General features: G+C 46.3%; 1 protein-coding gene across 1 annotated transcript in view; it reads right to left on the reverse strand.

Annotated features, from left to right (window-relative positions):
* Nucleotides 1-13,559, reverse strand: part of Rab31 (RAB31, member RAS oncogene family) — a 129,012-nt gene that overhangs the window by 10,779 nt on the left and 104,674 nt on the right. The window contains exon 6 of the mRNA XM_032901720.1: nucleotides 5,173-5,282. Coding sequence (XP_032757611.1) covers nucleotides 5,173-5,282 — 110 coding nt within the window. The remainder of the gene's footprint in view (nucleotides 1-5,172; nucleotides 5,283-13,559) is intronic.

Below are 13,559 nucleotides of genomic sequence, written 5' to 3' on the forward strand. Positions count from 1 at the left end.
AAGGAGTGTATTTGGGCTTCACGTAAGAGAGTTGGTGTGGTGGGGAGGGTGTGTCATCAGGTGGCTGGAACAAGACCCCGAGAGACCACATCCTCAGCCACAAACACAAAGCAGAGAGTGCAAAAGCAAAGTGGGGTGAAGCTATAAATTCTGTTCTTCCCCCACTAAGGCTCCATTCCTACAGGTTCCAGAACCTCGACAAAGAGAATCACCAACTGGGGACCAAGTATCCAAATACATGAGCCCGTTGGGGATACACTTCTCATTCAGATCACCATGCTCACCCACTCTGAAATTATTTCCCAAAGCCTAAATGAAGATTGTGGCTTCATCTGAGGGGAGGTTGCTGAGGACAGGCTCCTCAGGCTGTTAGCCAGCAGCATTGAGCTGTGGTTCCCACTGGTACCTCCATTGAGCTCCAGTTATCTCTATCCTAGATTCATTGATCATCCCAACTGATTGATTGAACATTGCCTCAATGTTTCTTCTCCTAAGGAGGAGTGTCTTTGTAAATGTTAACTTGCCTAAAACATAAGACTTTGCATTGCAGTGAGAATATCGCATCCTTTCCTCATTACAAGACCCTGTCTCTGCCCTTGGCTGATCCCACCTATCAGCTCCCATCACGGGGACTTAACTACTGTGGTCCCTGGTAAATCTGCAGCTCCAGATTAACCATTTCCTTGGGAAGATAGTCTTCACCAACCTAAAGTCCCTACCTGTCATCCTCTCTTACAGTCCTCGCCTTTTGGTGTCATAGGACTTATTGTCAGTGTCTGTTGTCCACCATGATGTCTAGCATGACATCAAATTCATAAAAGGGCACACTAGGTATTTTTTGAATAATTGAAACAGATTCTAGGCTTATCCAATTTGTTGGTATTAGTCATACATAAGTCTCCACAGAAAATAATTATATTTCTTTTAATCTAGTGAGCCCATAAAGATGTTGCTTTCTGGAACATTATTATGAAATATGGGTGTGTGTTTAGCTCTTTATTGTTTACCAACGTCAGCTTCATGAACACTGTGAAAAAAATGTCTGCTGCTAGAGAACTTACACATGGGGCAGACATTTAGGGGATCACGGAGAGACGGAGCACATTCACACGTCAAAATGGCAAAGAGACCATTAATTAGCGAATGCTCAAGGCTCACACGAGGGAGAGTTGGAACAGAGGCTGGTTCACTGGAAGAAGGAGAATTGAAAGGATCTGGAAGAAAGAAGGTTTGCAAAAGGAGGACTGTGGTCCAGTGTGGTCCAAGGTCAGCAGCCATACAGGGAAGAGATAAAGAGCAGGGCTGAATCTCCAGCATCTGCATCCTCCCTCCTCCAGAGCAGAGCACCGCACAGTGTTCCAGAAGGTATCAATGCCTTTTGTTCTGGGTTTTCAACACTGTAACAGCGGAGCAGCAACAGAACAGTCTTTATGTTGCCTTGCAACATTTTAAAAAGAAAATCAAGTGTACAATCATTTCCTTAGCCAAGAAGGAAAAATAAACAGCGCCTGGATAAAACTGTGAAGGAGAAAGTGAGGGACATACAACAGGACAAAGCAGGTCTGAAGATGGGCCTCAGAGGAAGGCATCTGAAAGAACAGACACCACGGCATGCAGCACCACAGAACAGACGGCCTGGATCAGCCAGGATCCAGTGGCAAGGACCCTTTGTAGAGAGATCAGCAGTAGTCGTTACCCAACATCATGTTTCAGTGAAGAGTTTGCAGTTCGAAAATGTATTGGCTTCCTCTTGGAAAGCACGGTTGTCTCATTTCTGGTGTATGAACACCATGGGAATGAAACAGAAAGGCATTTGTGTCTCGATCCAAGCCAGTGTGAATTAATTTGTGTGAGCGCAACCTTTTAAACAGGTTATTATCCTCACTGCTCTTTCCTGGTTTTATCGTATCTTTTCTCCTGGGCATGTTTGTCTCTGCCACATTGCCTTGAGAGCAGAGGTGTCAGCAGTCCCCAGTTCTATTTTAAGCTTGGGTAGGAGCGCATGTAACGTAAGTAGGGACCACGCAAAGGAAACTGATGAAGTCTGCTGCAGTGTATTCGGTTGCAGTCGGAATGGTACTATGGCTATACAACCCCATTTTGAAGCAATTAGCCTGGAAGAGGGAGGTGCCAGAGCTCGTGCACATAGTGGAGAGAGACTGAGATAGAAGTAGATGGGTAGAGATGATAGACAGACAGATGGGCAGACAGACAGATGGGCAGACAGACAGACAGATGGATCAACAGAGATGGATATACTAGGACAGAGACGGACAGAGATGGAGAGCTAGAAATAATGGGAAGAGATGGAAACAGCTAGACGTATAGACAGACGGATAATGATGGACGGACACTGGTACATAGAGACAGACAATATTACAGTGGAGTAAGCCTATCGATGGGAGAGGAGGGACAGATAGACAGTGGATGTAGACCATGACTACAGGCTCCACCACAAATCTACACGCTTTCTTTGCTAAGTGTTTATAACTAAGGAAACATTTGGGTTTTTGACATGAAGAAGAGAAGACATGGGCTTATGTTGGAATTACTGGGAAGCTGCAATTAGTCCATTGCTCAAACAAAAGACTTGTTTTTCTAAGTGAAGCAGACCACCGGAATATGAGGAGCTAACTATTCAAAACTTTCGTCGCTGTGACCCACAAAGACGCCTGGCGCGGACAGGGATTTAGGGCGGTGGAGTTCTACAAAGAAATCTTTCTGAGGTGTGAGAACTTGGTGTCTGGGCTTCTTGTTCTCTTTGAGGTCTTTATTTGGCTTTAAAAAATTTAATAATGACTTTCATCAAGCTCAGAGGGTCTCCTCATATAGAAATTGTGAGTTGAGTTTAGCGTAGTAAAAAACAAAACAGAGCTTCCTATGTGATCCCTGCCTTGCCTCAGGGAGCTCAGGGAGCTGACACCGAGGAGCAGGCTCTACCAAACAGGGCAAGCCGTCCAGCCGGAGGCACTGGGGGTAACGGTGTAGCTCATTAAAACTGCCCGCAGCTGGTTGTGCTGCTGGTAATCCCAAGACTTAGGAGGCTGAAGGAAGAGCATTGTTACAAGTTCAAGGCCAACCTGGGCTACAGGGCAAAACCCGGAGTGACACAGCACAGAGGGCATGGTTCCCAGTCTGTCAGAAGCAGCTGAGATGTGAGAACATGGGCGGCCAACACCAAATCACGGCAGAGCCTTAAGATTAACCATTCCAACAGGGAGCTTGCAGTTTCCCTGTTGCACGTGTAAATAGCAGGGAGGGGTTAAAATACACAGGGAGGTGGACGGAAGGGAAGCAGCCCAGTCACCAGGGTGGCTGTCGGGAGGGGCTGAGCATCCTTTCGCACACTTGCACACAGCAGAAGTAATTCAGGGCAGAGTTCTCCAGTGCCCGTGATTTCTCCTTCAGGCAAACAAACCAAAGGTTCTCTGCTGCTCTCAGAAACCAAAGTAATGGACTGGAACTAGGAAAATGTAAAATAGCTGGAACCTGAGAGCTACCAGCCTTAAACTCGAAAGTGACCCCAGGTGCTGAATCCCAGTGAGTGGGCATCATGCCTTGTGGAACTGCACACGGCTGAGGCTTTCGGATAAGGGTTCTGATCCTCCCACAGAGGGTCCCCAGAAAGTCCTCTACTGAATATGGAGGTTTCTCCCGGCCTCTGACAACAAGCTGACACACTGAGGTTTTGCAAAGTTCCATGCGCAGCAGGCATTTCTCCGGTGGAAGCCGGAACACAAGTTATGGCCGGAGTTTACGAAGGTGACATCTGGTGTGCTTAGAACTGAACAGCTGCAGACAGATGTGTCAGCATAGCCACCCGAGGTAAACAGCCTATGTGAGTCATCCATGGGGAAACACCATAATGAAGGAGAGGCACAACCTGACCCAGAGCCGTCACTTCTCATGAACGGGGATAACAGAAAGTTCATGAATGAACCCTCTGCCCAGTTCCCAACTTCAAGTCACACGAGAGGGAGACATTTGTGTGTGTGTGTGTGTGTGTGTGTGTGTGTGTGTGTGAATGATGATGTGGAAAAATAAATCACTCTAAGGTCCCGTGACTGTGTTTGCTTAGAGTCACTTGATTTAATGGCTGAACTTCTACCACACCAGCATCTACTTTATCTCCACCACCAAAAGACGGAATGCAGTGCCTCAGAGCACATGATTCCAAGTACATACTCTGTCCATTGTGACACACTCGTCCACAGAACAGGAGGAGCAGAGTGAGGCACAGAAGTAGGGACAGTTAGGAAGTCTGAGGCAAAATAGTCTCTCTCTGAAATGGCTGCATAAGCAAGACTGGAACAGCAGCAGCATCGACAGAAAGGGGTGGACAGTGCCAGCCAGCCAGGGAACCTCAAATAATGATCACCGGGGGAGGGAGAATCCCATTTGTCAGGTGTCCAATGCAGAACAGTCAGCCTTGAAACCATGTACATACAACAAACCCGAACCTGAACTCATCGAGTTGTACTTGCAGATACGAGTATACACATGCACATGTATATGTATGGATGGAACAATAATGATGAGGGGAAGAGATTATCAACTTGGAAATGATGGGGAACACGGGAGGGGGTGGAAAGAGAGAATCTGGGAGAAGTTTGAGGGAAGAAAGGAAGTCAGGAAGTGATCATTTAACTTCAATTAAAAAAATATTTTTAAGGGGTTGGGGATTTAGCTCAGTGGTAGAGCGCTTGCCTAGCAAGCACAAGGCGCTGGGTTCGGTCCCCAGCTCCGAAAAAAAAGAAAAAAAATATTTTTAAGAATTAAATTAAAGCCAGCTATCATACTCCCAAAGAAAGAAAGAGAGAGAGAGAGAGAGAGAGAGAGAGAGAGAGAGAGAGAGAGAGAGAAAGAAGGAAAGGAAGGAAGGGAGGAAAGGAAGGAAGGAAGGAAGGAAGGAAGGAAGGGAGGAAGGGAGGAAGGAAGGAAGGAAGGAAGGAAGGAAGGGAGGACGGAAGGAAGGAAGACAGACAGACATGAATGGAAGGAGTGTAAATACACTCATAGTTGCAGGGCTCACAGCATGACTTCAGTCAGACTCTTGGGGGTTCCCTGACAGCATTAGATAAATTCACACAGATGAAAGGCTGGTTTTTGACTCCTCCCCCCAGAGCAAAATCGTGCAAGCTAAGTCAGGCTGAGAAACAAGCTGGCACTTACTGATTCCCTGAAAGAGCTCCTCGATGTTAATGGCATTCTTCGCACTTGTCTCCACCACGAGGGCACCTATGGATTCAGCGTACTCCTTAGCATCCTTCAGGGGCACCTCCCTGGGAAAAGAGGTCAGACAAGAAATGAGTGCCTTTTGGCGAAACATGAAAACTCAGGCAGCCAGACAAACAGCACTCGTGGAAACCTTGCTTTCTTTCCTATAGAATAACAACTTAATCACTTCTCAAGCATTGAACACCTATGACAGGCGCAGCTTAGAAGCTGGTTTCTATCAGGCATGGTAGCACATGACTTTAAGTCTGTGAGTTCAAGACCAGCCTGGTCCACACTGTGAATTCCAATACAGTCAAGGTCACAGAGAGAAACCCTGTTTTAAAAAGAAAAAGAGGAGGAGAAGGAGAGGGGGAGGAAGAGAAGGAAGAAGAGAAGTAATTGGTCTCTGGCAACCATGGACAAGCCACACATTTGTAAAACAGTGCACTCTCCGCAGAAGGAGTGAATTTCTAGACAGGAGAGAAAATGGTTTTAAGTATCGGTTATGGATGGATAGTCCAGAACATTCCAGGTTGCAGAGCCAGAGGACAGTGCCTTCAAAACTCACATTGAGATTTAATGGCCATGACGAAAGATGGAGAAGTGAGAGCTGTAAGAAGACTAAGCTAGAGGGCTGGGGCCAATGTGTTTACGAGACAGCAAGCTCGACCCCTCTTTTGCCTCTTTGCCCTTCCACCTTGAAAGTCAGTGTCCTATCCTCAGCATAAGACAGTTCAAGCACCATCTTGGAATCAGAATCAGCAAACCTGCCGGCTCCTTGATACTGAACTTCCCAGCCTCCGGATTTGCGAGTCTGTGTATTTGGGGCAAATTATCCAGTCGGCGGTATTCTGTTACAGACTAGAAGAGATGACAGCAGGCTACTTTCAACCTTTATTTTCCATCACACGACTCAACACTAACAACGATACACTGTGCATGCACTAGTGTGCAGCTTTTGACATGTTTTATACATGGCAGTTTGGCCGTACTGAAGGTTCAACATCCATGTACTTAACTAATTGCAGATTTAAAAAATAAAATACACCAAACCAGTGTGTCTATACCCAACATGTGTAGACCTCCCACAGACATCACTTCCTATGTGACACTGAGCAACAAGCTCCTGACTCAGTGAAGAGGAATGAGAGTGGCCTTAGGGGCTCACATGTTTAAACTCTTGGTCCCCAGTTGATAGAACTGTTTGGAAAGGATTAGGAGGTGTGTCCTGTTGGAGGAGGTGTGTCCTGTTGGAGGAGGTGTGTCCTGTTGGAGGAAGTGTGTCCTGTTGGGGGAGGTGTGTCCTGTTGGAGGGGGTGTGTCCTGTTGGAGGGGGCGTGTCCTGTTGGAAGAGGTGAGTCACTGGGGGCAGGCTGTGAGGTTTTAAAAGACTTACACCATTCCCAGTGTGCACTCTTGCTTTCTGCTTGTGGACCAAGATAGGAGCTTTCAGCTATTCCTGTGGCATCATACACTTAACTGTAAGCCCAACTACACACTTCCTTTTATAAGTTGCCTTTCATGGTTATCACAGCAAGAGAAGAGCACTGAATACATGTGGCATGACATCATGTTGATATAAATTATCTGGAGATGGTTTAAAGTACATGGGGGTTAGCTTCTCTGCAAATACTAAGGGGCTCAAGCACCAGTGGACTCTGGCAGCCCAACGGGTTCCTAAAACCAACCCCGGAGGACACCAAGAGATATCACTGTCGTTTCTCACAAACATAAAACCTATGATGTGACTTGACGGTTGAAAATGAAAATCTTGTGACCAAGGTGCAATGTGGCACGTCTGCACCTCAACCTTTCAAAGGTGCTTCTTGCAGGGTGTTAGGGTGTAACGATCTAAACAGGAATTAACTTATCTGTTTTCAATGTGAAGTTACTGGGATGGTCTCAAAGATATAAAAAGACAGTTCTTAGTCTCCAAAGTCTGTGTGTTTATTCAATGAATGTTTATTACTGGCTCTTAAATACAGGCCTTCCTCTGGTGTCTAAGACAAACATGTTTTGAGGAACTACATGATCGTCTAGACATGTTAGACCAGAGACAAAACATTTGGATACACTGTAACACAAGAGGCAAAACATATTAATACACTGTAACACAAAGTACTTCAGGAGGGCAAGAGTAGAACCCCATCCATTTAGAAATGAGAGTCTGGGACATTTTCTTGGAGAAGGCCATTTTAGCATGGCTATGAAGGCAAGTAGAAGATTGTGAGTGAACCGAGAGAAGGCCCAGAAGGGAGTGTACACTTATTTCCTGATATTCTCAAAAGCAGATTCCATATTCAATATTGCCTGGGTGATATGGTGCTCACACGCAAATGACAGAGGCTGAAGGGACAATAGAAGGTCTGAGTGGCTGGCATCAAGACAAAGACGGTCCACTGGAACTGTGGCAGGTACTCAGGAAGGCACACTGTGCCTGTCTTTGTATCCAATGGCTTCTGGGGGACAGGAAGCAACAACAATGGAAAACACAAGACATAAAATGGGCCAAGGACCAGAGCTTAGAAAGGAGGCTGGGAGCTCTACATCTGCTGCAGGTGAGATAAAATGACGGCAGAAAGGAAGTTGAGAGGGCCACAAGAGACAGGATTCATCTCCTTCCCTTTTCTCCCCTCCCTTCTCTGGTTGAGAAGATGTCAGGAAAAGTGTATCCTCATGAAGCCTATCCAACTTGGCTTCTATTGCTGTCACAAAGCACCACGACCACAGCAACTTGGGGAGAAGATGGCTTGGCTGGTTTACACATCTACCACTGAGGGACCTCAGGGCAGGAACTGAAGCAGAGGCCTCGGGGACTCTGCTCACTAGGAGGCTCCCTGTGGGGTTCTCAGTCTGCCCTCTTCTATCACACAGTGGGCTGGGCCCTCCCACATCAATCATTACTACAGACTTGCCTACAGACCAATCAGATGCAGGCATTTTCTCAACTGAAGTTCCTCTTCCCAGATTGCCCTAGCTTTTGTCATGTTGACAAAACCCAACAGAAATCCCACCACCGATAGCAACCCAAAGCCCAGGCATAGGACAGGAGGACTTCCCAGGGCTCAGCTGAAGAAGAGTCCAACTAGACCCAACCACACTACAAGCAGTTGTCCTGTTAGGAGCTTAGCCCAGGACTGGGTCTTCTATGAAGCAGCCGAGGGGGAAGAGCATTGTTGGGGCAAGACTTGGTCTTACAAAAGAGCAGGGTTGCTTTCCATAATAACATATACCTATCCTCACTTTACGTTACTTTGAGGCCAGAAGCTGCAGGCCTCTGGATCCACTGACACGTGTTGCTAAGAGCAGGGTGATTTGGTAAAGGATTTGTTACTAGGGCTCCCTTTGCAGGCCTTTCAGTAGCCTGGCTGATTAACTCTTGGTGAACCAGAGAGGAAGGAAAGGAAAAAAACTGAAATGCCTTACACAGTCAGGTATGCAGACATATATACATGCATTCACCCCCACTCTGGCCGAGCCTGGCCGTCTGTCTCAATCAACTCCACAAGTATTCATTTATGCTTACACATATACACACACACCTACACACAATGTATGTACAGACAGAATATACATTTGGATGGATGGATGGCATGGAGTCCTGCAAGACAAATCATCCAACCAACAATTTTATTTCTTTTCTCTGGCTTTTATAATCTCCTTTTAGACAAAAAGTTCTTTAGAAAATTACCTTATAGATAAAATGTCACGGAAAATGGGAGTTACAGAAGGATGCTGATATTAAGTTGAAAGAAGTGTTTCATTCTATATGCTCATTATAAGTTCAAAGCAATATTTTTTACGTGGCTTTGTCTTATCAGAGTGCACTTCTGCAGCTTTATCCTTGGACCTCAATGTTTCCCCTTGATCACAAATTTGTCCCAAGTCTATTTCTCTTTTTAGTGTAATTATGAAAGCTCGTTGTGTTTCTTATTGTGCAGCCTTTACTTACTATTAGGAGGAGTGGGAATATTCTATTCTTGATTCCAACTTTATTACATCTTACTAGCAAACAACCAAAATGGTCTCTTAAAACTCTCTTCCTAAAATTGCTTGAATCAAATTGGGAATTCTATAGACTCATTAATTCATCTAAACAGCATTAATTCATGAAAGTTCATCTTCATATTGATCTGCAGGAAATCTGATCAATAGGGTAGGCTAATGCCCAGGGATTATTATATCGATTTAATAATGACAGGAAAGGCATATCAGAAGCAATCCTGAGATGAAGCCTCTTTGGAACCTTGCCAGTGAGCTCACCCATTGCAGACCACACAAAAACAAAAGACCACCTCCAGGAAAGCCGCTTGCTAGCCTTAGCCTATCCTAGATGACTCCTGACATTGTCCCAAGACTAAGTCAGATGGAAGATGCCTCCATAGTCTATCTTTGGGAGTTTTCCCTCCCTGAGTCTTCCTTATCAGAGACACTGTAGGCTATTCTTTGCTGTCCCTCACTGACAAGCTTCTAGCCTACAGCAGATGATTCTTGAGGTTTTGGTGGCAATTTCTTCACATGAGGAAGACTTCTGAAGGCTTTATGCTGTATGGTTTAGCCCACTAGCCTATTTCTAAATTTCATACTGAAATCTTTATTAAACCATATATACGGGGCGGAGCTCGCCTCTGCCTGAACTTGAAGCAGCTAAGTCCAGCTGCTATGTGCCCCTGTCTACCTGTGCATGGGATTGGGGCTCCTGGCACAGAAGCCTCAGAGAGATCACATGTAGCAACAGTGCCTCCTTCACATTGCTTTGAATTGTCCAACTGTGGCGCAAGGCAGGACAGGCTTTGGTAGGATGAAGACAGGCAGAAGGTAATCACTGTGTGTGACGCAATCTGAAGTAGGAGGGTGGGGAGCGGGGTGCAGGCAGCTCTTCTCGAAGGAAGAGAGGGGAAAGACACACTCCAGACTCCTTCCATGCTTACAATGGATCTCATTAAGAAAAGAACTGGCCCAGAATGACAGTGTAAGCAGAATTTCATCCTGGTCCCTTGCACTAGCCCACTTTCTTCTTGTAAGACCCCTAACAACACAGCCACACAGTGTCCATCCAGCAGGCTGTTCTTCCTGTGGTGAACTCAAGATATCTCGAACTGTCAATCACACATGTCAAGGTGGTGTGGAGGGAGGGTACCCTCCATGCTCTGGTCAAAATAAAGTATGTCCCCCTCACAGTTAGTTATCTTTATACGTTCACATATCTTGAGCTTGTTCATAGACACCAAACTGCAACCAAGCTGGACTTGTAAAGCTTGTAGCCTGGCTTTGTAAGAAGCAGAGCCTCAGACAATCACAACCGTTTGAGCCACGTTCAACTAAGACAGATGTGAGCAGTAGCCAATCAGCTGTCGGTCTGCCCCACCTGCATTGTTATATCTTGTTTCCTTTTCCCTGAATCTAAGTATAATCTGATAGGCTGGTGAGTTGTCGAACCTTTTGAGAATGGAATTGCTGACCGATCCTAAAATTGAAAACAAACAAACAAAAAAATCAAATTAAGATCTCTAAACTAGCCTGGTGGTGGTGGTGCACACTTTTAGATCCAGTACTTGAAGAAGAGGCAGGCAGATCTCTGTGAGTTTGAGGTTAGCCTGGTCTACAGAGTGAGTTCCAGGATGGCCAGGACCGCACAGAAAAACCCCATCTCAGAAACCCTACAAGACCTCGAAAACTAGATTTGCTGATGTATGTGGACATCTTCGGGTCCATGTTGCTGGGGATAAAACAGGACTCATTAATGTTAGACTTCACCACCGAGCTTCCCTCTCCCCCATCCTGTATTTTTTTTTATTTAATTTATTTATTTATGTGTGTATGATGTGTGAGTGTGAGTCACGTGGCACCCATAGGGAGGTAAGTCCAATTTCTGAGCGTCTTTCTCCCTTCCACAACAGAAATGGTTATTTGCAGAGCCTCGAAGGCCAGCACAAACAGAGAAGAACCAACCACTCTTCAGTCCCCCGAATATGCTCGTTACCGTGCTTAAGAAAAAGTACCCAGGTGGACAAGACAGACAACTGGGTTAAGGTGCTTGTCACCAGGCCCAAGTTCACCCCCGAGAGCTTACACAGTATATAGAGAATCAATCCTCTCTCCACACACATCATGGAATGTGTTTGAACACACGTGCACACTGTTAACATAGGTTTTTACTCTCCAGTAGTAACTGTCATCTTGGAGGCCTTCCACCTCTGTCTGCTAACCCAGGCCTGGTCCTGGAAGCTTCTAGCCTCTGAAAATGTTTATCCAGGCCTAGAATAACCTCATCCCTTCCTAGTTCCTTCTGAGCTCTGGCTGTCAGGCTCAACTCTGCTGTGCTGGCTCAAACTCCTCTCCAGGCTGACTGATTCAATCTGGCTTCTCTCTGCGTGTAGTGGTTTGAATGTGCTTGGCTCAGGAGAGTGGCATCAGTAGGAGGTGTGGTCTTATAGGCCTTGTTGGAGGAAGTGTGTCACTGTGGGGTTGGGCTGTAAGACCCTCCTAGCTGCCTGGAAGCCAGGCTTCTGTTTGCCTTCGGAACCAGATGTAGAACCCTCAGCTCCTCCTGCACCATGCCTGCCTAGACACTGCCAAGCACCTGTCTTGATGATAATGGACTGAACCTCTGAACCTGTAAGCCAGCCCCAGTTAAATGTCATTTACAAGAGTTGCCTTGGTCATTGTGTCTCTTCACAGCAATGGAAACCCTAAGTAACACACACATGCACACACACACACACACACACACACACACACACACACACACACACAAATTAATTTTTAAAAAGTTAAAAATACATATGCAGTCTTTTCCTGGAGTTTCCAACACAAAGATCCCCAAACCGGCAAGTATGGAAGTGATAATAAAATTGTCTCCAGTTGACCACACAGAATTTGATAGTGTGGAAACTATAGACAGCTTCAGGATTGGGCTGGTCATCCAAGAAACCAACCACAGTATTGGAGACAGACTTCTAGCCCCGCCTGCTGAGCCTGGTGAGCCTTGTGTTGGTGAACACACGGTTACCAGCATAGCGGCACACCCGAGGAGAGCTGGAAGTCCCTCCCCGCCCCTCAGACCATGACCTGTGCGTCTCTTCCATTGGCTGTTCTGACTTTGCAACCTTTATAACTGAACTATAATTCTAAGTCAGTGCTTTTCTGTGTTCATTCTACCACACAACCTGAGGGGGGTCATGGGAACCCTGTAATTTGCAGTCTGCCAGGCAAACCTGTGGGTAATTTGGGGGTTACTAGAGACCCACAGGTGGAGTCTGAAACAGGGCATAATGATGTGGCGTCGAGCCCCTCAGTGGGCAGGGTCCTCACCAGCTCTGGTCTGTGTCAGAATGGAACAGAATTATAAGGCACTGGTTGCTGTCAGTCAGAATGGCGTGACTACTGCCTGGCAAGGTGAGAACGCACTTAGTCTTGTACAGTGGAGCATAGGCAAGAACTCCCCTAGGCTGTGTTTCAGAGGAAACCATAGTACAGACTGGAAGACTGCCTTCTGTAATTATGACTCTGAAGGGCTATAATATGCTCATTTAATTGTGTGTGTGTGTGTGTGTGTGTGTGTGTGTGTAAGCATTTTGTCTACATGTATATCTGTATGCCTCACACATGCCTGGTGCCCAAAGAGCCAGAAAAGGGGTATTGATCCCCTGAAACTGGAATTACAGATGGTTGTGAGCTGCCATGTGGGTGCTGGAAAATGTTCTTCCTCGAGAAGAGTAGCCAGTGCTCTTAACCACTGAGCCGACTCGCCAGCCCTGATATCTAGTGTTTCGAATGTTCTTCAATCAATATTGAGTATCTGCTGTGTGTTGGGCATTGTGACAGGCATTGAAACAGCTAAGCTGACACTAGCTAGCCCAGGGTCAAGATAAAGACATGAGGCAGTCAACCTCGATGGTACAAACTACCTATAGAATTTCTAGGCCACACTACATATAGAATCACAAAGAAGCTACAGGCAGGAAAGCAAGCCCACATCTATCCAGCTATAAGCCAGCTGAGAGGTCAGGATAAGACTGGAATTCAGAGGTAGGGCCAGGTTCCATCCTTCGTGGACCGGTAGGAGACAGGCAGGGCTGCAAGAGTAGGAAAGGCAGAGGCCGTGCTTCCAATGGCTCGTCTGGCACAGCTGGCTTCTGACATCCCTTACTTCTTGCTTCTTCGGTTGGTAACTACCTAGTGGTCAGACCTGAACTTCGGGACACTTGTCTTGTCATTTGTCAAATGTACTGGGAGCTCGGCTCACCCGTTTAGGAGCACAGTGAGCTCCTACGCTGGAGAACCTGGGGCTCACCTCCACTCCACTCTAACTTCTTCCCCACAGTGGGTAATGGCGTGGC

Source organism: Rattus rattus, chromosome 4, assembly GCF_011064425.1.
Source record: "Rattus rattus isolate New Zealand chromosome 4, Rrattus_CSIRO_v1, whole genome shotgun sequence".
Taxonomy (NCBI): Eukaryota; Metazoa; Chordata; class Mammalia; order Rodentia; family Muridae; genus Rattus; species Rattus rattus.